Source organism: Sorex araneus, chromosome 3, assembly GCF_027595985.1.
Source record: "Sorex araneus isolate mSorAra2 chromosome 3, mSorAra2.pri, whole genome shotgun sequence".
Classification (NCBI taxonomy): Eukaryota; Metazoa; Chordata; class Mammalia; order Eulipotyphla; family Soricidae; genus Sorex; species Sorex araneus.
Genome location: NC_073304.1, coordinates 174565690 through 174588246, shown reverse-complemented (window position 1 = coordinate 174588246; position 22557 = coordinate 174565690). Strand labels below are relative to the sequence as shown.

General features: G+C 46.3%; 1 protein-coding gene across 1 annotated transcript; it reads left to right on the top strand.

Moving 5' to 3' along the window:
- The first annotated feature begins 6696 nt into the window (after positions 1-6696).
- LOC101558140 (von Willebrand factor A domain-containing protein 5A) lies at positions 6697-21528 on the top strand. The gene is made up of 18 exons (XM_004604770.2): positions 6697-6790; positions 9032-9120; positions 9201-9403; positions 9612-9834; positions 9911-10086; positions 10448-10562; positions 12000-12166; positions 12401-12489; positions 12886-13030; positions 13128-13207; positions 13866-13980; positions 14534-14698; positions 14875-14975; positions 15056-15309; positions 17824-18000; positions 19142-19272; positions 19885-20011; positions 20436-21528. The coding sequence occupies exons 2-18, from the start codon at positions 9078-9080 to the stop codon at positions 20513-20515; spliced, it is 2391 nt and encodes a 796-aa protein (XP_004604827.2). The 5' UTR covers positions 6697-6790; positions 9032-9077; the 3' UTR covers positions 20516-21528.
- The last annotated feature ends 1029 nt before the right edge of the window (positions 21529-22557 follow it).

The following is a 22557-nucleotide window of genomic DNA, read 5'->3' as shown; positions in this document are numbered from 1 at the left end:
ATGTCATTGTAATAGTATTACAAGTAAAATGTGAAATTTTATGAGATAATGTTCATAAACTCCCTGACATTTTCTTTTATGGTATTTATTATTTTTTGAAGGTGGAGGGAGTACACATTTACCATGTATCTTTTAAAATACACTGTTTTCAGAAGTCATTACTCCTCCTCCATTACTCTGACATTCTTTACAGTTTTACAATGAGTTAGTGGTTTTTGGTTTTAGTAACTTTGCTCTTTTGGATTGTTCATTATTTGTCTTAACTGCTAATAATCATAGGGTAATTTCTGATACAGCATGAGAATAAAATATCATTGAAAAGTTAATAAAATATCATTAACTTTTTCTTAATAATATACAATTGTATGTGAAATATAAATGACATAATTTCCCACATTGTGTGTACTCAGCCTCATCAGTTATGAGGAGGAATAATCGGGGGTCCACTTGTGAGAAAGGACATAATGTGTAATTTTGCCAAAATTCTACAACTTGACAGTTCTCCAAGGAGTATACAAACTCACAAATATAGATCATATCAGTTCATCCAAAAAGGACACATAGAGAAAGCACTTTCCATTGTTTATATACTTAAGAAGAGGGAACAGGCAAGAATGAATATTAAGATACTTAAATTTTTTAATTCCATCATAAAATCCATAATTAACACCACTTTGTGAATCACTCTGCTGTGGGACTTTCCAGCTTCTCTGTTTCTTAGAATAGATTAGGGAGTTGAGCATGGGAGAGGCAAATGTTACTTCATATCTGCACTATGGCACCAAACCCACACAGACTCCAGGTCTCATGATGAGTGTTTATCTCAGGGGGTGGCAGATGGCCACAAAGCGGTCATAGGCCACCACCGAGTAGAGGCAGCCTCCAGTAGATCTCAGGAAGTGGTAGAAGAAGAGCTGTGTGGCACAGCCTTTGTAAGAAATGGCCCGGCTCTGGCCAGGGACACAGAACAGCATCCTGGGACAGGTCACTGAAGGAAGAACATGTCAAATATAGGCAGAAGTCCCAAGAAGAATACGTGGGCATGGGGTGGGGGGGAAAGGAATGCTATGAGGATGAGTAAATTGCAGACTATGGTGAAGAGGTAAATGAACAAGAAGATGACACATGCACAGTCTCCACTCCCTGGGTCTTAGAGCTGAGGATGAACTCACTCAGCTCCGTGTGGTTATTCATGTTCCTGCAGGGCTGGTGTGGAGAGAGACAAAATTAATAAAAGCATGAACATGAAGACTGAACATTGACAGACACAATATGCAAATGATGTCTCACGCCTCATATTATGTTTGTCAATATGAGGCACTCCCATTTCTTTGTGTTTATTTTCAACCTCTGCTTCCTCTATTTGTTAATCATTGTAAATCATTGATTGTTTAAATATGCAATGATAATGCAATGAAGAACTCAGAATTTGACTAGACAATTAAGTTTTCATCACCATCATCATCCAGTGATCGTCGATTTTCTCAAGCGGTCTCAGTAACGTCTCCATTAGTCCTAATCCTGAGAGTTTAGAAGCCTCTCTACTCTTCCTTCCCAATGGTGCCTCATTGGAGGCTCTTTCTCGGTCAGGAGAATGAGACCCATCATTGTTACTGGTTTTGGTATATGAATATGCCACGGGGAGCTTGACAGGCTCTCCCATGTGGGCAGGAAAGTCTCGGTAGCTTGCCAGGGTCTCTGAAAGGATGAACTAGGCTATAAGAAGTCACATGGTCGCTTTGCACAAAATAAAGAAAATCCATCCCTTTAAAGAATAGCACAGGCCACTCTGGAGTGAAGATCTATGCAATAAAGTTTTAGTAAAGACATATACTGGCTTCACATCTCAATGTGTGTGTGTTTTTCTTTTTGGATCACACCAAAAAAGGGGTTACTCCTGGATATGCACTCAGGAATTACTCCTGGCAGTGCTTGGGGAACCATATGGGATGCCAGGGAATGAACCTGGGTCGGCTGTGTGCAAGGCAAATGCCCTACCTGCTGTGCTATCACTCCAGCCCTACATGTGTTTTTTTTCTCATTGTATATATGACCTCAAACAAAATAAATGTCTCCATGATTCAATATGGGATAGGTAAAAGAGCAACGATTATTCAGTATATGATTATAGTTCATGTTCACAACCAATTTTATGCAACAATACTCTAAAATACACAAATCTGGAAGCCTTGTCACAGCATGATCATGATGAAAAATAGTCCAATATTCCACATATCTGCCAGAGTTTGTGCAAACCCTACTTTGATGAGAAGAATAGGTTACAATTCACTGGTGTGGCAATTCACTGCAATTCATTGGCATTTCTATAGGCATCTGCTTCTGTCCTATTGTTTGGAAATATTTCTTTATTTTGGGTCATTTTTAATGTGGCTTTACTTTCCTAACTGTGGCTGGTGGATCATGGAATCTCACACATATTTGTATTTAATTGAGTTACTGTTAGATAACACTGGTTTGTCCTTTTTCCTCCACTGCAAGTAGGTTTATTGGGTTACACCCATCACAATGCTCCCAAGGCACTCACATCCCTCTGTGTTTATCTTTAACCTCTCCTTTGTGCTCTGCTTCCCCTATCTGATAATTACTTATATTCCCAAGTCAGACCTCGTGACTTGTGACTTGTAAAGACAAATTCTTCTGAGGACTCTAGATTTTATATATGCAAATTAAATATTGCTTTTATCTTTCTTTATGTCCTCTGCATAGTTTATTTTAGAGCAATGTCCTTTTTGTGTAGAGACAGGAAGACAATGCTATGCTTTTGTAACTTGGGACTTAATTGACTCTGAATAAAATTTATTCCTTAGCACCTATCATATTTACTCAACCTAACCCTCAAGTGCTCTTAATTCCTAACACCCCATAAGGAGGGTCCCAACAAGGGACTTGGATAGACCCAGGGCAAACCATAAGCTACCCAAGGCATTGAAAAGGGACAAGCTGTAAGCTACCCCGTCATCAAAAGGTACAGGCCAAGCGCCATAGAACGTATAATAAGTTAAGAGCAGTTAGGGACAAACTCTGCAATACCCCAAAATAAATAACTGGATAAGGACCCTGCTGGGGTTAGGAAAGACTAACCTGGACAGAGGACCATTGTCTGCAATACATAGTGAGATGTCTGCAGGAAGATCCACCATTTAAGCTTAATATATCTGTTACTGTGTCCATACAAAATGACTAGAAATATTATTGAGAAAAAATTTAAGATTTGCTTTAAAATTTTAAATGGCTATAAACTAAGGAAAGGAGAAATAATGCCCTTAAATGAAATTCTGCCCTTGAGTGGATCTCCTAGCAGGATGAGATTCTGTCCTAGAAGAGCTTCCCCTGAAGGAAGGGCTATATACATCTCTTCATTGTGCTACTACACCTCTATGTAAATGCTATTCAAGTTCTTAGGATTTTTCTCTATAACTTAGGCTGTGAGACTGGGCACAAGGAGACTGGAATAAACTAATGACCAACCAACATGAAGGCTGAATCTCTCTTTCACGCGCATGTCGCTGTTGGTTGGCCGGGGTGGGGAGGTGACTCTTGGCCATGAAACACATGTGTCATTCACTCACATTCTGAACTTACAAGTTAATATTCACTTCCCATGAGCCTTTGGTATACATATGTGATTGCTCATAAAAGATTGTGTTACATAGTACTTGATACATATGATTTATTACAGTTTCTGTAGAGCATCCAGGTAACATGAAGTAGTTACCTGTATGAAGATGCTTGCTGCTGATGGGGGTCACACGGAAAAGCGGGGACGTTTAGGACTGGAGACCAAAGCTTAAGAGATTCTTTGGTTTTGGGAAAAAGAAGAGAGGGGAGCAGCTGATGATAAAACTCATACATTTTCCTAGAATTTCACAAGAGTATCTGAAGAATGTGTTTTATAAGCTTCTGCATCATAGAGATGATTTTATTCTCTGTATCATAAAATTGCATTTTTCCACATCAGAGAATAAAACTAAGTTTCTAATTGTAAGGAACCAATGTGTGCTACAGGGCATGTGATATACACTGAACTAATGATTAAGAAGCAAAGAATAAGTGAGTGCATTTCAACATTCAATTTCATAGAGGGAATGAATAAAGAACTCCAGTCTGCACATGAAATGCAAAGCAAGCCCTTCTCTGATCACTTCCTTGGTGAAAGGTCATGTTTGGCTCCAAGAATTAAATCAGACATTTCTCTTCTTTGATCTTCTGCAGAAGTCCGGGGCTCTCCATCCCCAATGCTGGACTTCTCTCAGCTTCATGGAATTGGTCTTGGGGTCTCTAACCACTGCGCTTTTCCATGCATAGTCACACACTGCGAAGATGCTGTTGTAATCTCTTATCTCTGTCCTGTCACATGGGGTGGCTTCCTCAGCGGCTGCAGAATAAGACCATTTCCTGCCGGTGCAGGATTCTGAATGAGTTCACAGTCCGTTCTGAATGAGTCTGCGCTCCGTCGGAAGTCACACCCATCATATAGCCCAGGACACAGCCCCTGAGCAGAGGGAGCACTGAGTGCTGCCAGAGCAGGAGGAGAGAGAATATAACCTGGTGAAGCCTCCTTCTGAGATCCCGGGAATCCCTGAGCTAGTGAGCCCCAAGGCTGCTGTTTTCCATGCTCTGCATAGGCATCCCAGGGACCACTTTTGTTCTTTGTGGATTTTAGGATTTGACTCGATTATCTACCTAGTCTGCTATTTCTACCTATTTTCTTACCTCTTGAGTGTGGAAGAAATTGTAACATCGTGGGGAAAGTGTGGCATTGGGTTCGGAAGTTTCAAGATGAAAGAGAAAATTTCTCACTGATTATATGTCTGGTTCTATTGGTCCTTAATATTTATTTCAATGTCATATTTTTATTTCATAATATAGGGTGATTGTGACATTTATAAGCAGTTGAAGTGTTTCCTAACACATTTTAGTGAAATTGAATTAAGGGGATTTCTTTTTAGTGTTAGAATTTTCTTTTTACCTTTCTAAGTCAAAGACTTTTTTGTTTCTGTTATGCTACCTTTTGGGTTCTAACTAGAGGTAATTATGGGCAAAGAGATTGTGAGACCAAAAAAATACTCATGTAATTTGAACAATGGATAAGAAATATAAGGATCCTTTATGTTTTTTCTTTCTTTTTTGAGGAAGTGGTTGGGCCATGCCTGGCAGTGCTCAGGGGTTACCCCTGGCTCTGTGCACATAGATCACTCCTGATGGTGCTCGGGACCATAGGGATGCTGGCAACCAAACACAGGCAGACTGTGTACAAGGCCAACACTGTACCTGCTGTATTATACTTCCAGCTTCAATACTCCACCCCCAACCCTGCACCTCCACCTTTTTTTTTTTTTTAAGTTTTTTGGCAAACATCCAGCTGTGCCCAGGGCTTATTCCTGTCTCTGCACTCAGGAGTCATTCTGGAGGGGCAGAGGGGGTGCTAGGGATCGAACCTGGGTCAGCTACATGAAAGGCAAGTACCCTCCTCACTGTGCTATCACTCCGGCCTCCAAGGGTCTTTACTTGGTAGTCTTTGTTCTTTTTGAAATCTACATAGCATAAGATTTTGCAAATTTTTGGGATATAATCAGATCAATTCAAGAAAGCAAAAGTGAAGGTTAGAGAGAGTACAGGGGCTAAAACACTTAGTTTGGATGTGATTTGATCCCCCTGATATATAATATATATAAATGAAATTATATTTATATAATTATATATATATATACATATATATATATATATAATTGCCTGAGCACTGGCAGGGATGATCCCTGAATACAGAGCCCAGAATAAGCTGTAATAACACTGTGGCTCTGGCCTAAACTCACATCCTCCCAACCCCACCCTAAAAGAGAGAGAGAGAGAGAGAGAGAGAGAGAGAGAGAGAGAGAGAGAGAGAGAGAGAGAGAGAGAGAGAGAGAGAGAGAGAGAGAGAGAGAGAGAGACCAGTTCCATTTTTGAGAAAAACCCAGGGAATTGGGTATGTTTAATATCCCCATTTTATAGGGAAGTCCAGAGATGCAGAGAGTTTGGGAGGCTGCAGTGGGCCCAGGCTGAGACCCCAGCCCAGCTGGCTCTTCACACATCCCACCCCCTTCTCCCTAAACAGATTCTCAACAGTGGTGTTCTTTTAGAAGCCTCAGCTTTCATAGATCACTTTGAAATAAGGCACATAGGAAATGCAGTTTCCTTTACCACTTCACTCAGGAAGGGAGCTCACATTTCCAAGTCAGGGTGAAGTGCCATCGGGCGCCATGTCCTGCGTGGCCACAGGCTTGGCCTCTGTGCCGATGCCCCGACCCTTTCTTCCTTACTGTGGGGACAGTTAGAATAAATGACTCCAAGCAGAGAAGAGGACTCGAGATTACAGCTAATTCCCACATGGTTCCCTGATGACAGCACAAAGTATTATTAGCAGGGACACAGGACTCAGCAAGCATCTCTGACACAAGAAGCTGGTTTTTGATGTTATTGTTTATACTGTTTCAGCATTTTCTCTGTGGGTCGGGGTGTGTGAGGATCCTTCTCTTTTCCTGTTTGGGCTCTGATTTTTTCTTGGCAGACGCGGGGCAAAGGCAGGACAGTGAACATTCTAGCTCTGGAGAGTTCTGGCTCACCCAGCGAAAGTGAAAGTATAATAATAGCTTCAGAATTTCTCACCGATCCCTTGTCCACAGAGTTGATACTTTAGAGTCCATCCCTAGAAGAGGGTGGGGTGTTCCCGGAACTCCTGACCTCCCTTGTTTTCTCCTGGCTGTGGCAGAGCTGGTGGCTGCAGGAGAAGGTAGGTGAACTGCTAGCCTCCCTTGTCCCATTCCTTGCTCTCTCCAGGCTGGATTGTTCCGTTTGTTGACCCCACCCCCAGCTGTGCTCAGGTCTGCAGTTCCAGTTCAGTACCAAAGCCCAGAAGGAGAGGCTATTGGTCCTAGAGTGCTCAGGATGCCCGGGACACTTCCTCCAGGGTGACACACAGGGCTGCTCTCGGGGGACCTTGTGATGCCAGGTATCAAACCCTGGTCAAGTCATGACTAGCATGCACTAACCCTTGTACTATCCTCCATCCCTCTCATTTTCACTGCTAGTTCCATGGCGGAGATTTGAGTGCTAATGAGCGTTCACTCAGCTGGAGATTCCTACAAGCATGGCAGTTAGGGCATCTTGTGAGATGGAAGAGAAACCCAGCCGTGGCCTAGTCATCTCTCTGTCCCCCTTCCTATTTCCACCTGCAAAATAAATGCTTCTCTTTCTCTTTCCCTCCCTCTCTCCATCTCCCTCTTTAGCAGGGCCTCACTTGTAGCGTTCAAGATCACTCTAAGGCTTGGGGGACCATATGTGGTGCCAGAGATCAAATCCAGGGCTGCCACAGGCAGCACAAGTGCCTGACCTGGTTCTTGGACCCTGCTTTCTCGGTCTATGTGTGGAGATGACACTTCAAGCCCCACCAGCCCTGTTGGGTGAAGCCCCTAAATCCTACTAGAGAGAAAGACCAGGGTCTGCCCCGCCCACTTCTGTTACGGTCAGTCCTTGAGGGTTCCACTTGTTTCTCCAGAGCTCCAGTGTCCCATTGCCACCGCACGGGCTCCCTTTTGGGGTCCCTCTTCTCCTGGGCTGCTGGCTGGCTCCTCCTGCTCCCCCCAAGTGGCCAAGCCTTGCAGTGGCCTTCTGGGAGTTCCCAAGAACCTACTGAATAGCTGCCTCACTGTTTTTTTTTTTTTTTCCCAGCTGTGTCAGATTCAAGGCTTGAAATGTGGTTGCAAGTCTGGGCAGTTTTGTGGTTTTATTTGTTTATTTTCGATGATAGAAGATCAGCAGTTGTCTGTTGTACTTTAAGTTCACTTCAGAGGGGGCTGCCTGCTAGGCCGTGCATGTGGGGAGCGTCACCCCCGGGCAGCAAGCAGAGGAGGGCCCTGAGGTGGGCTTGCAGTCAAGGAGCTGGAGACCCCACGTGGGGCCCTTATCTGCTGGAGGCCAGTCCAGTGAGGGGCCCATCAGTCCTGCTGCTCTGTGCTCCCAGCTGATGCCGATGTGATTCTGGCACATGATGGCCACCCATGTCTGATGCCAGCCTCTCCCTCAGCCCCCACCGCCCTCTGCTGTGTCAAACCATGACTCATTTTGGTCAGCTCACTTTTATTTGTTTATTTTATAATGAATCACCAAGCTGGAGCGATAGCACCAGACAGGAGCAATAGCACAGTGGGTAGGGCATTTGCCTTGCATGCAGCCAACCCAGGTTCGATTCCTCTGCCCCTCTTGGAGAGCCCGGCAAGCTACTTAGAGTATCCCGCCTGCACGGCAGAGCCTGGCAAGCTCCACATGGCATATTCGATATGCCAAAAACAGTAACAACAAGTCTCATAATGAGATGTTACTGGTGCCCGCTCGAGCAAATCGATGAGCAATGGGATGATAGTGACAGTGACAGTGACAATGAATCACCATGAGATACAGTTACAGACCTACAAACTTTCATGATTATGTTTCAGTCATACAATGATCTAGTACCTATCCTGCCACCAGTGCCCGTTCTCCAGCACCAATGTTTCCAATATCCCTCCCACCACCTCAACCCTTCCCACCCCCTCCTCTGTGGCAGGCACATTCCCTCTTTCTCTTTTTCCTTTTGGGTGTTGTGGTTTGCAACATAGGTAATAAGTGGTCTTCATGTTTGGTCTATAGCTTACTTTCAGCATACATCTCCCATCCCGAGCATGCCCTGCAAGCATCATTCACTTAGTGGTCAGCTCAGTTTTTACCCAGTGCACAGAAGAAAAAACACAGACAGGAAGAAAGTTCCTTTTGCTGGTGCAGATTTGAGGGGTGTGGCCTAATGTGATGCAGCATCCTAGGACCCTTGCATTGTACCGTGGCTCATTTGAGAAGTGCGGCTGTAACCTGGGCCCCTCTAAAGACCCCTTAGAGGCCCCTGACCCAGAGCACTTCTGGCGGTATGGGGAAGCATGTGGGCAGACCCCACTATGGGCTGAGGTCGGGGTGCTGGACCAAGATGTTTCTATGTCCCCAGTGGCTTCTGGTGCTCATCTGCTGTTTCCACGGTAACCCACCTCACCATGAATTGTCCCTGTGGCCTCCTCACCCTGAAGCAGGAACCAGGTAAGCCTGACCCCTGCTTGTCACTGGCCCCTGTGACAAGGGGCCTTTCATGACATCAGCTGCGCCCCATCTCTCCCCAGTACCACTGAAGAGCATCGCCGTGAGCGTCTCCATCCTGGAGTTTGTGGCCGATGTAGCAGCCACGCTGAACTATGAGAATGAGGAGACAGTTCCAGTGGAGGCTTTCTTCGTGTTCCCCATGGATGAGAACTCCGCTGTCTACTCCTTCGAGGCCCTGGTGGATGGAAGGACAATTGTGGCGGAGCTACTCGACAAGGAGAAGGTGCTGGGAATCAGTGCACCTGACCCCTCTCTTGCCCCCTCAACTAACATTATAGTGGGGCTCAAACAAACACCACTGCCTGGGACATGCTGGGGGCACGTGCTCCTCCCGCAGTGCTTCCTCTAACTACTGTGAGGTGCTCAGTGTGGCTGGGGGGCTGGGCAGGTGTGCTTGCCTGTGATGCTCCCTGTCCTCCCCTGACCCACAGGCCCACAGCGACTATGAGGACGCCCTGAGCCAGGGTCACCAGGCCTTCCTCCTGGAGGAGGATGAGCTCTCAGGGGATATTTTCTGCTGCAGCGTGGGCAACCTGCCCCCGGGCTCACGCGCAGCCCTCACGCTCAAGTACGTGCGGGAGCTGGCCTTGGAGGCCGACGGGGCCCTGCGCTACGTGCTCCCGGCTGTCCTGAACCCGCGCTACCAGCTGTCAGGTGAGGGGCCTGCTCCAGGCGGTGGGGGTGCCACGGACGCGGGGAGGGTTGACGGGACCACGGCCACTGTTGGCAGGCTCGCCGGACAACAGCCTTCTCAGCATGCAGTGCCCCAAAGCCCCCGAGGGGTCTCCGCCCTACACGCTCAGCCTGGCTGCCTCCATCCGCTCCCAGCACACGATTGACAGGATCCAGTCTAACTGCTCTTTAAATGCCACCAAGTACCTTGGGAATGACAGGACTTCTGCTGAGGTAGGTCGGGGTGGGCTCGCTTGTGGCCAGCACTAGGTCTTGGCCAGTCCTGGGTCCTGACCTGGACCCTCGGACTTTTCTAGAAGTTTCCTATTTTTTTTTGTTTTTACTTTGTTTTTTGGGTCACACCCAGTGATGCTCAGGGGTTACTGCCTCTGCCCTCAGGAATCATTCCTGGCGGTGCTTGGGGGACCCCATGGGATGCTGGGGATTGAACTCAGGTTGCCCGTGTGCCACCTCCCTGGAAGTTTCTTCTGACCCCTTATTAATGAGGGGAAGAAGCTCATTGCCCTCAGCACCCACCACTGCCCTAAGTGATCAGAGAGGGTCCTATGTGACCTTTGTTCCTCTCCCGCCTCAGGTTTCCCTGGCTGATGGTCACAAGTTTGACCGAGATGTGGAACTACTGATCTACTACCAGGAGGTGCATACCCCCAGTGTGACCGTGGAGATGGGAGATCCCAACGCCAAACCTGGTATTTCCTCTCTTTGGGAAACTCTCTCCCCTGTAACCAATCATACCTCTTACGTTTACCCAGCATATTTTATAAGTGATAAAGCTATTTACAAACATGTGACAAAGATCAATTTTGACAAACAAAAAGGAATGTGTGACATTTTCACAGAATTATCCGAGGTTCGCTCCTTTGCCCTGTGGGGCATTGCCATGCTAGTGATCTGCTTGATGCAAACATAACTTGTTTATATGTGTCAAAATGATGACTTGGTTGCGTTTTCTTTGGAGAATCTTATATATAAAACGAAATCTGAGAAAAATATGCACTGAAGATTTTCTTTGCCATTTTAATATCAAAGATTAATGAGTGACCAACTTTTACAGCAGTCATATTGACTCATAATATTTTATCAGTGATGAACCAATATGACTCATAATTTAGTAATGATACTGCCACTAAATTAAGGTACATTGACAGACTAAATAAAATGGGGGAGGGGGTCTTTCAAAGAATGTTAAGAGAAAAAGTTGGACAAATCTTTTGAATTAATTTTATTAAAAACATTGTTATTTACAAAATTGTTTATTGTACAGTTGTTTAGTGCTCCTACCCCACCATTGTGATCTTCCCTCCACCAATATCCCCGGTTTCCTTCCCAATTCCAACTTGCCCCTATAACACATTACAGATTTACTTTATATTTCTTATCTCAACAAAACTTGAAGAATTGACAAATTAATTGATTACAAAAATAAATCAGTAAGGGCCATTTAGTGATTACAATGTGATTTTGATCTATATACACAAGTTAAAACCATGTAATACAATATAAAGAAATGTCAATTTTCACTTACATATAGACATTTTCAACTCTGGAATCTAAAGTATATTACATTAAATTTTATTTTATACTTGGATCTCACTATGGCAATAATCATGTCTCTCCTGTCATTAATAACACTTTTAAAGCAATTCTGTTCATATAGTTTTGAGTTAACAAGGAACAGGCAAAGCCTAAATATGTAAATTTTTTCCCTTACACTGCGTAAACAGTGGTTTACAAAATTGTTCGTGATGATTTCTTAAAGACATGCAGTGTAAATTGGACAAATTTAAGTTCAAGTACATTCAACTATATCAACTATAAGTTCCAACTTTATTTTCTTGTGTAATGTGTTTTTCTCATTTGCTCGGCTGATAGGAAAGTAACATGTACTTATGATGCTTTAGTTCCGCAGGTGCCCATTGTCCTGTCCTTGCATCTTTTCTGTGTGTCTATTCCTCTTTTCTGCCTCCTATTTCTATCACTCTTCTCAAACTACCTGCCCACAGGCAGAATATATGCTCAGATGTGTTTCCTTAGCTCTCTGTGGGACAAATGACAATTGACTCTGGGTGGCCTTCAGGGGTCTTGAGTTTCTTTGTGTCTTATGGTGCCCCTCTGCTTTCCTGTAGATTCTCTGATGGGAGCTCCATCTGCAATGGTGAGTTTCTATCCAGATATCCCAGAGACTCAGACCTCAAAAGCCTGTGGAGAATTTGTCTTCCTCATGGACCGTTCAGGGAGCATGGATTGCCCTATGAATAAGGATTCACCTCAGACACGCATTGAGGCAGCCAAGGTAAAGCTATTTCTTTCTTCTTCACATGCTCAAGGAAGAATAAATCTCAGGGGCCAGATTGGGATCTGTGGCCTCCTCTCAGGCTACAGCTTATACAACCACTCTGAAGCTTTGTATCACACAGTCTGGTCACCAGAGGTGGTGAAGGCTGGCCGTCAGGAATGGCATTTTGAGCAGCAGACATTTCTGAAATGACCCCGCTCTACCTATCGCCCCCATGTTCTCTTCCTTTAGGAAACATTGATCTTGCTGCTGAAGAGTTTACCCTTGGGGTGTTATTTCAATATCCACAGATTTGGATCTTCCTATGAGGCATTCTTTCAGTAAGTTTCTAGAAAGATCACAAGGTGTCTGAAAAAGAGACTTTGTAGGGGCCTGGAGAGATAGTACAGTGGGTAAGGCGCTTGCCTTGTACGTGGCCGAGCCAGCCAGGAGTAAGTGAAGAGAGCAGGGTAGAAGTGGCCCATAAAACACACAGAGAGAGGTGGGGGGAGGTAGGAAGGGAAGGAGAAAGAGAGAGATGGAGGGAGGGAGGGAGAGAGAGACAAAGAGAGAGAGAAAGAGAGAGAGAGAGAGAGAGAGAGGATTGATTAAGGATAGGACTTGACTACTGCCCAAGTCAGAGGCTACTCCAGACCTGCCTGGGATTTCAGGAACAGGTGTTCAGGGGCAGGCATCTGAGGTCAGGGACCGACTGAACTGACAGGTGTTTTCCTCAGGAACAGTGTAGAGTACACAGAGGAGACCATGAAAGAAGCCCTGAAGAGAGTAAAGCTTTTGAAAGCCGACCTGGGGGGCACGGAGATCCTGAACCCACTCGAGATTATTTACCGAGCCCCTTCTGTCCCAGGCCACCCTCTCCAGGTAAAGGGGTGGAGAAGGAAACAGTTGTTACCCCACAGCCCTGAACTTCCTTAACACCAGAGGACTGATGACCCTTTGTCTTTCTTTTTCCCTACAGCTTTTTGTCTTCACAGATGGAGAAGTTACTGACACATCCAGGGTCATTGAGGAAGTCAGAAAAAACAGCTCAAAGCACAGGTAAGAAGAGAAGGTGACTTCTCCGTAAGACCAGCCATAACCACACAACCCAGCCACCACCCCATGTTCCCATGAATCCACAAGGGAAGGAATAAATAACACAACTTAAAAAAATAATAAAAACAAGAAACCCTAGACATGCTGATTAAAGTAAAACATACCATAAAGTCATAGCAGTCATAAGTCCATGCTGCGAGTGGTCAGCCCGCCCACAGGTCCTATCAGGTTTGTGGACCCACACAGGTTTCTTCTGTCCTCAATCCTGCCTTTTGGGGCTTCAGTGAAGGCATTAAGATACACAGCAAAAACATTCTGAGAGAGAGTGGATGCTTGTTCAAGGGTTCCTTTAGGCCTAGGGTCCGAAAAGTCAACCACATTTATTTATTTATTTATTTGGCATTTTGGGTCACACCAGTGATGCTCAGGGGTTACTCCTGGTACTGCACTCAGGAATCACTCTTGGAGGTGCTTGGGGTGCTCAGGGTTCAGTCCCCATATGGGATGTCGGGGACTGAACCTGAGTCGGCTGTGTTCAAGGCAAACACCCTACCTGCTGTACTATTGCTCTGGTCCCTCCTTTAGGTATTCTCAAACATGCTGTGGTTATATCACCTCCCCCTAGGACCCACCTCTGACCACTGAGCTTTGCCTACTCCAGGTGTTTCTCATTCGGCATTGGCGAAGGCGCCTCCACCAGCCTCATAAAAGGCATCGCCCGGGCATCTGGGGGCACTGCAGAGTTCATCACGGGCAAAGACAGAATGCAGTCCAAGGTAGGGGCTGTGTGTGTTCTCAGCCAGGGTTCCCCCTGAGGTCCCATAACTCTGTGGGAACACTCCTCTCCCTACACAGGGTCCACATGTGTCTAGGGCCTAGGGAAATGGCAGCGACACTCAGCACTGGGCTGTCCAGACAAGAGGTTTGGAGCTTTCTTTGAATAAATCCTTTTATAGCCCATTTGCATGAGAAGGAATCCCTTAAATTCAGGGCATCTGGGCACAACTTGACTTGGGGAAAAACTCACTCAAGGGAAGACCAGGGGGAATGGAGGAGTTATCTCCTGTGTGACTTCCCACCTCTGTATTATTTCCCAAAGTTCTAATCCAGGGGTTGGGGGCTGCAGTCAGAGATAAAGGCCAAGGAACCAGTCTAATCTGCTCTGGGGCATCCTTTCCTCCTGCTCTCAGACCTGTGGCTTCAGCTTCTGTGCCTGGAAAGCCGTAGTGATGAGTCCGGTGTCTCACTTGATGCAGGGCTCTGGCGCAGAATAAGGCCCAGGGATAACTCCTGCTTTATCTTCTCTGCTGCTTCTCCTACTGCCACCAGGCTCTGAGGTCCCTGAAACGTGCTCTGCAGCCCGCTGTCGAGGGGGTCTCTCTGAGCTGGGATCTGCCCTCCGGACTGTCTGCTCAGCTGCTTTCCCCACCAGAGATGTCCGTCTTTCATGGCCAGCGGTTAATCATCTATGCCCAGTTGTTGGGGACCATGCTGGTGAGTTTCCAGGCCAGAAGGGGCGGGGGTGTCACACCATTCAGGAAGTGGTAAGTAACCTTGCTTCCCGGCTCATTCATTCATTCCTGGTCCTTGATTTCTCCTCACAAGCGTTTGTGCATGGGGCTGGGTAGCTGCTCTGATTCCAACACCATTCCCCCTCTTCTCTCTTGTAGCCAGCGGAGGCAACGGGCGAGGTTTGCTTCAAGTACACATTCCAAGGCAAGAGTGTGGAGAATAAGGTGACGTTTCCTCTACAAAGCCAGCTGGACCCCAAGTGAGAACACCCCTTTCCTTTCCTCTCTCGTCTGTCCCCCCATCTCTGTTCTCGACTCTACACCCATGTTTTCCTCTCAGCTTCACTGTCCACCGCCTGGCTGCCAAGGCCTTTATCCAGACCAAGGACATGGGCCGCTGGGGGACGGACGAGGCGGATGTGAAAACCATCGTCCAAGCCAGCCTGGAGTGTGGAGTCATGAGCTCCCACACTGCTTTCATCGCCATCGACAAGGCCCTCAACCAGCCAGTTCAGGGGCCTCTGGCTCAAAGGAACATCCCAAGACCAATGCTCTTTAGTTGCCCCACCCCACAAGCATTATGCTTTTCAGCTGGTGAGTTTGATCCCACACAAACTCAGATGGACTCGGGGTCCAGGATGTCATATGATTTCATGGGAGAGCTTGTGAAATGTCCTCTATGGCATTGCCCCTTCTCTGCCTTGCTGCTAGGATTTCTGGCTTGTACAATAGCCTAGTATGAAAGTACAAAATTGCAGTACAAAGTTCTATAGAGCATGAAAGCAGAAAGCACACACACACACACACACACACATACACAAATAATAAACCACTGAGTTGTCCTGTAGTATAAATTTGAAACTGATTAATAGTGAGCAGGCTGGTGGCAGAGGGAATAGAATGTGTGCTGACCACCAGGATGGCACCTGGACCAGGTCCCTGGGGACTCATATCAAGTGAGAAATTCCCAGGGCGGGATCCTGAGGCTGGTTGATGTTAGTTCTAGGAAGGAGGGGCTAGGTGGGGCACATAGTGGTACCAATTTGAGTTTTAAAGTGTGTGTGTGTGTGTGTGTGTGTGTGCGTGTGTGCATGCGTGTGTGAGGGTGGGGGGAAGTGGAGCAATAGTACAGTGGGTGGAGGACTTGCTTCGCATGTGGCTAACCCAGGCATACCCTCATTCCCCTCAATATTGGAGCTTAAAAGCTCCTATATTGAATTATTTTTGAGTATTTTTAATTTAAAATGCTTATGGAATATCCATATGAACTGTAGACAGACGTGTTTGGCATTGGAATAGCAGTCAGGAAGGAAGAAAAACATTTGATCCTATTTATATCAAGGTCATGATTAATCATATGGATGAAAGAAACTATTCAGAGGGGAAGTATAAAGTGAGATGGAAAGGTGAAAAATATGTTGTAGCTAGGAAGGGGTCTCCAAGGACTGTGGGGCCAGAAATATAGTGGGAAAAGTATAGGCTATATATTTTATACATAGAGAGATATAAGGATGTTCTTATGTGTGGATGAGCCTGATTTACTCTCTGGCAATCCCTTAGACATTTTTGTGAATAGAACTGTTGGGTCTCTGGAGATCCCTTAGACAATGTTAAATGTGACAACACCCCTCCACCCCATTCCCAAGAAAAAAGGATGAGAGTGGAAAGAAAAGTGAGTGAATATTCACAGTAGAAAGACATCTGTGATAGAATAAAGGGGCAAAGGAATTAGAGTCTACAGAGAAGTCAAAGGGGGAATGGGTTCTTGGTTAATAATCATCACTGTATCACTGTATCACTGTCATCCTGTTATTCATGGATTTACTTGAGCGGGTGCCAGTAACATCTCCATTTGTCCAAGCCCTGAGATTTTAGCAGCCTCTCCTTACTCGTCTTTCCCAACACTGCTGTATTGGAGTCTCTTTCAGGGTCAGGGAATGAGACCAGTTATTGTTACTGTTGTTGGCATATCGAATACACCATGCGTATCTTGCCAGGCTCTGCTGTAGACAGCAGTAGGCTCTGAAAATGGTCAGGTCGTTAATAATCACAAGAATGGCTTTTTTAAAAGGCCCTAGCTAATCTAATCGAGCCTTTTGGCTCAGATCAAGAAGAAATCTGTAGTCCCACCGTCAATGACTGGGAAAAAGCTGAAAAGGAGCAGGCACGCTTGCTGACCTGGAGACGAGGCTGCTGTTGTGTGTGTTGGCACTGTGGACTGTTAATAGAAACGTCCTCGCAGAGTCTTCAGACTGCTGGTGACCAGATGGAGGCTGATGAGGAAGAGAGGGTGAGGTCCAGGTCCGGGTCTGCTTATGAGACTTAGGACAGCCTCCCCACCTCCCAGCCCCCATCCAACAAAAAGTTTGAAATGAATTCTTGGAGGGGTAAGTTTTTGTGATTCTGACAGTCTGGTAACTGACTCGATGTGAAAATGGCAGCAGGGACTCTGAGGCAGAGCCAGATGAGCAGCTGTGGGCACAGGCCCTCACGGGGTCCCATGATTCCAGCCGCTCTCTGGCGCAGTTCGGGGTGAGAATGGAGCCTAGCTTTGGCTCATGTAACTCACACTTGGGCTTTGGCTGTGTGGATGAGAGGGAAAGGAATCTAGCAACGTGACACTGAACATTCTGATGGAGAGGGGTAAAGTCAAGAACAAAGAAGAAAGGCCATGTGCTCCGAGGTAGAATATCTCTGAATTAGACAACTGAAGAACCAGACTTTGTGTTCACAAGGGCATTCGGGTTGGCACAGGTGATCTGCCTGAGCTTCAAATCCTCTTTTTATGCCATACCTTGTGGTGAGAGAGGTCTCAGCTTCATGGCCACATACAGCAATGTGCTGGGGGGCACAGTTGTTGGCGACAGAAGATTTAGTTTGAAATTAAGAGAAACTGCTGAAAGAAGTTTCCATCATGAGTCACAATTCCAGAGAGCACTGTGAGATGAGCTCCACTGTGCTCAGGGTGGGAGAAAGGGCATGGAGGCTGCCATGGATTGGGGACTGTGCATTTTGGATGGGTGGGTTCTAACCCATCGAATACCAATGGACCATCCAGGGGAGCAGCTCTCCAGGGACTTTTCTCACCAGTATCTGTCCTTCACACAGGATCCCCACGAAGTCGTTCTGCTAAGGTCTGTAGGAGTGGTTTTAGAGCATTTTCTGCTCCGGGTCGGAAAAAGGCTAGCATTTTTTGCAAGCGCCAGAAGAAAGTCTCTGAAATATGTACGCTTGGTAGTCAATCTTCCCCAGAAGATGACCTGTTGGAAGAACAACATGCACAAGGTGAGACTCACAAGTTCTTCCCAGTCCTCTCAGCCCAATCAGGCCCTGGACAATGCCCTCCTGAGAGCCTGGTCATTTAAGCCACCACTCTGCGCCCTCTGAATGGGCTCACCGATGTGGTGGATGCTTTCATGCCACTGTTTGGACAGGGCCAGTTTAGGTCCTGTACATCCCTCTCAGAACCAGTCTTTGTGGTCCCCAACTCACAAAGTGGCAATTCCTACGGATTTTGAGTAACAGCAGAGATTTAAATTAAGGCAGTTGATTTTAGGGGCCTGGGAGAGAGGGCCGGGTGTTGGCTTGGGCCCAGGCTGAACCGAGTTCAAGCCCAACACCCTGTGTAGTCCCCTGTGCCCCAGTGGGTGTGGCCCCCAAACATATAGATAAATGTTTACTTCAGAGCAGTCTCTTTCCCCATGAAAATAGAAGTGTTTTTATCCTCTCGACTTCTCTTGCCTACTGATTTCTACGTCACTCACCATCCCATTTGATAATGAGATGGAAGTTTCTATGAAAATATAAGCAATTTTCATGTGTTTTTTTTGTGGCACAGACTACATGGAGGGCTTCCTTTGAATCTAACTTCCTTGGAAAGTTTTTTGGGTTTTTTAATTTGTTTTGGGGGCCACACCCTGCTCTGTTCAGGGGTTATTCCTGGCTCTGCACATAGCGTTTACTCCGGGCAGTGCTCAGAGGCCCATGTGATGCTGGACACTGAACTCAGACTGGCCATTTGCAAGGGTGGCTCCCTCCCTGCTGGTCCTGAAAATCGAGACTCTATTTCTCTGGAAAGTTAAGGTACCAGAAGCCCTGGCTGCACTGGGTGGGATCCCCCAAAGCATTGTCCTGTGGGTTTCCTGAAAACCACACACCATAGAAGGCTTCTAGAGTCCCAGTGAGATACTCCCTGTGGAAGGGCTGAAATGAAGCTCTAGCTGACAGGCTGGCCTGGGCGTGTTACTATGCCAGAAAAGGTCATTGTTGCCACAATGTTATGTTAGCCTTTGTTTGGTGCCCGATGGATACAGCACAGCTTACAGTGTTCGCACCACCATGTGGTGCCCACTTGAGCCCGATCTAGTGCCAGCCAAGTCTAGGGCCAGGATTTCTACTTCTCACCCTGCTCTCTTCCTCCCCACAGTGCCCGGGAGTGATCAGCTCCTGGAGCTGATTATCCTCCAGAAGGCCAATGGCTCCTGGGAGCTAGATGAACAGCTGGCCGCTATCCTCGGGGTGAGTCTGCCGGACATGCAGACAGCACTGACTGTCAAGGTAAGATTCCGAGAAGGCGATGTAGGTGGAGTGATTCTGTTTTTGAGATACTGGAGTCAAAAATGAGAATCGGGGTGAGTCACAACCTACTCAAGGAAGGAGAGCATCAAAGACCAAGGTCTAAATTTCTGCAAAGTATGGAATGGAGTGATTGCACAGCTGGTTCAGCACTTGTCTTGCACAGGCCGATTCGATCCTTGGCATCCCATATTGTTCCCCAGCACCGGCAGGAGTGATTTCTGAGTGCAGAGCCAGGATTAATAAATGTCTGCATAGTAGAGGCTAACAGGGATTTCTGGGGGAATTAGAGCATTAAGGACAAGTAGCGAGTGGTAAGGTAGAAGCCAATGATTTAAGGGCAATGGTCTAGAGGAAGGGGGTAGAATATTTCTACTCCCTCCCCCAATCTTTCCAGATAGAATTAATTTTATGGAGCAGTTACCTGGTACTAAGCACTGAATGTGCCAAGAGCAGAGAGCTGCTGCCCTGAGGTTGAGGCTCAGGCCTGACATTGTGGTGCCCCTGTGGTAAAGTGACCAGACTATCCCATGTAGCAATTTGGAGGGAGTCACCTAAGGCCAATAGTCCCAGCAAAGTCTGTTTGCCATGCAGGACGTGGAGCCTTCCTGCTGGGCCACAATCCTGGCAGTGACCTGGCTGAACACGAATAGTCAGGGCCGGAAGTGTGAGTGGGAGCTTCTGGAAAGGAAGGCAGTAGCCTGGATTCACAGCCATGCAGGTAGGAGCACTGTCCCAAGACCCCTGCTGCTTGGTGATAGGCAGAGGACGGGAGCACATCTGTTCTCCCCATCTCAGTGTCAGCCGTGCCAGGACAGGGTTCTGTCTGCAGGGCTGCCCGCTATGGCACCACGGCTGAGCATTGTGGGGACTGGAGAAGCCAGGGATGATGAGGGGGGTTTAGGGGAGATGGCGAGAGTGGCCATTCCCATCATTATCCCAGAAGCTCAAAAAAACCTTTTCTTCTTTTTTTTTTGTATCTGGGGCTACGGTTGTTGGTTCTCAGGCTTCATTCCTGGCGGGGCTCGGGAGGCCACAAGGGTGTCAGGGATTGATCCTGGGTTGGCCGCATTCGAAGACAGTGCCCTACCCACTGTACTATCGCTCTGGTCCCCAGAGGCCCAAATCTTGTTTTCTCAACACAGGTTCTGTCCTGCAAACACTTGTGGAAGCTGCTGCTGCTTTCCTGAAGTCATCGGTGGATGTGGCTGTCTTTGCCCTCTGAGCGCACTGGCCAGGGCCCCATCCACTTCAGCATGTCTTCATGCCTGATGTCTACCTAGCCTGTCTCTTGTCATCTGTGTAAAGAGTGCTGCCCCATACTACCTCTGCTCCTGCTTCCCTCCAGAGACAATCCTTTCCCCAGCAGGAACCCTCTACCAAGTGTTACTGGGTGAAAGTTCTGGAACAAATACAAGGAAGTCTATTTAGATAGCTATTTGCAACAAAATTGTACAAGTCCTAGGAAGAATAATTAGCAAAGAAAAAGCCAATCGAAGGAATTCAAATTGCAAAGGAAATAGAGAACTACTGCTATTTACCGAGGAATGACGGTAATCATATTCTAGAAAACCCTAAAGACACCACATCATGTAGGGCTTTTTCCCACTCCCAAACCTTTTCTTATACATGTGGTTCTTGGGTAATACCAGGCAGTGATCAGGGATCACTCTTGGTGGGACCTGGGGATCACGTGGAGTGCCAGGGATTGAAACAGGTTAGCTGCATGCAAGGCATACACCTGACCTGCTGTACTATTGCTCTGTTCACTTTATTTTTTTAGGGGTGTCTCACTTGATGAATGCTAAGGGATCACTCCTGGCAGGACTCAGGGGACAATGTGGGGTTCCAGGGATTAATCCATGTGTTGGTACATGCAAGGCAAACACCCTGGCTACTCACCTATCACTCCAACTTCCCTTTCCTCTACATTTTTTATTGTTGTTCTGGGGTCACACTCAGCAATGCTCAGGGGTTACTCTGACTTGGCACTCAGGAATCACTCCCAGAAGTGTGCTGAGGTCTATGTAGGATGCTGGGGATCGAATCCGGTCTGTCATTTGCCAGGCAAGTGCCCTACCCACTATACTATCTCCAGCCTTTCCTCACTTTTTAAAATGCTGTGCATACACATTTGAAGTGACCATTAAGACCACTGAAATTATATCTACCCTATTAAACTTCCCTGCTTGTTGAGTGATTTTAAATCTCATTTACCCTTTCTGGTTTAAAATAAAGCATTTTATCTCTATTTTCAATATATCAATTCTATTAATTTATTATTTTTTTGTCCTAGAATTTACAATCTATACTTAAAGTCAATACTTATTGTGCTCAAACTTTTCCCAAAAACTAGACAGGAGACTATGCCTAAATATACCTCTGTGAAACTATTATTACTTTTTTATTTATTGAATCACATTGAGATAGTTACAAAGCTTTTATGTTTGAGTTCCAGCCATACGATGATCAAACACCCATCCCTCCACCACTGCACATTTTCTACCACCAATGTCCCCAGTATACACCCCCCTTTCCAGCCCTCTCCTTCCTCCATGGCAGACAATTTCCCCCCAGACTCTCTTTCTATTTTGGGGCAATATGGTTTGCAATACAGATACTGAGAGGTTGTCAAGTTTGGTCCTTTATCTACTTTCGGCACACATCTCCCATCCCGAGCAATCCCTCCAACCATCATTATCTTAGTGATCCCTTCTCTATTCCAGTTGTCTTCTCCCCCAGTCCATGAAACAGGATTCCAAATATGGGGCAATATTCCTGGCCCTTGTCTCTACTGTCCTTGGCTGTCAGTCCTGTGGGGCTATTAGTACTGAATCCCAGCCAGACGAGGCAACACACAGCAAAGAAAACTTACAGATAAGTCATCTGATGAACACAGATGCAAATAGCTTGACAAATCCAACAACACATCAAGAGACTCATTCATCATGCAGGTTCATACAAGACAATATGTCTGGCATAGTGGCATATCAATTGATGTTTAAAGAACCCTTGAAAAAAAAATAAAGAGCCCTTGACAAGATGGAACATCCATCGGATTTAAAACTGTATAACTGGGCATAGAAGGAATATGTCTCTAACCCTCAGTTTTATACCCTGCTATTTGGAATTTTAACATTTAAAACCTGGGTGACAGGCCCAGGGCTCTCCTGTCTATAAATTCACAATGTGGTGAGGGTGTTGACATGATGCAAGGAAGCCTGAGTTTAGTGAGATCTGTTTCCAATCCTCCCCAACAAAGAACAG

Bases quoted from the DNA above. Each gene is read 5' to 3' on its own strand.
- LOC101558140 (XM_004604770.2), top strand. From the start codon at position 9,078: ATGAATTGTCCCTGTGGCCTCCTCACCCTGAAGCAGGAACCAG. The intron at 14,976-15,055 runs GTGAGAACACCC...TTTTCCTCTCAG, and splicing joins CAAAGCCAGCTGGACCCCAA to CTTCACTGTCCACCGCCTGG. The intron at 20,012-20,435 runs GTAGGAGCACTG...TTCTCAACACAG, and splicing joins CTGGATTCACAGCCATGCAG to GTTCTGTCCTGCAAACACTT.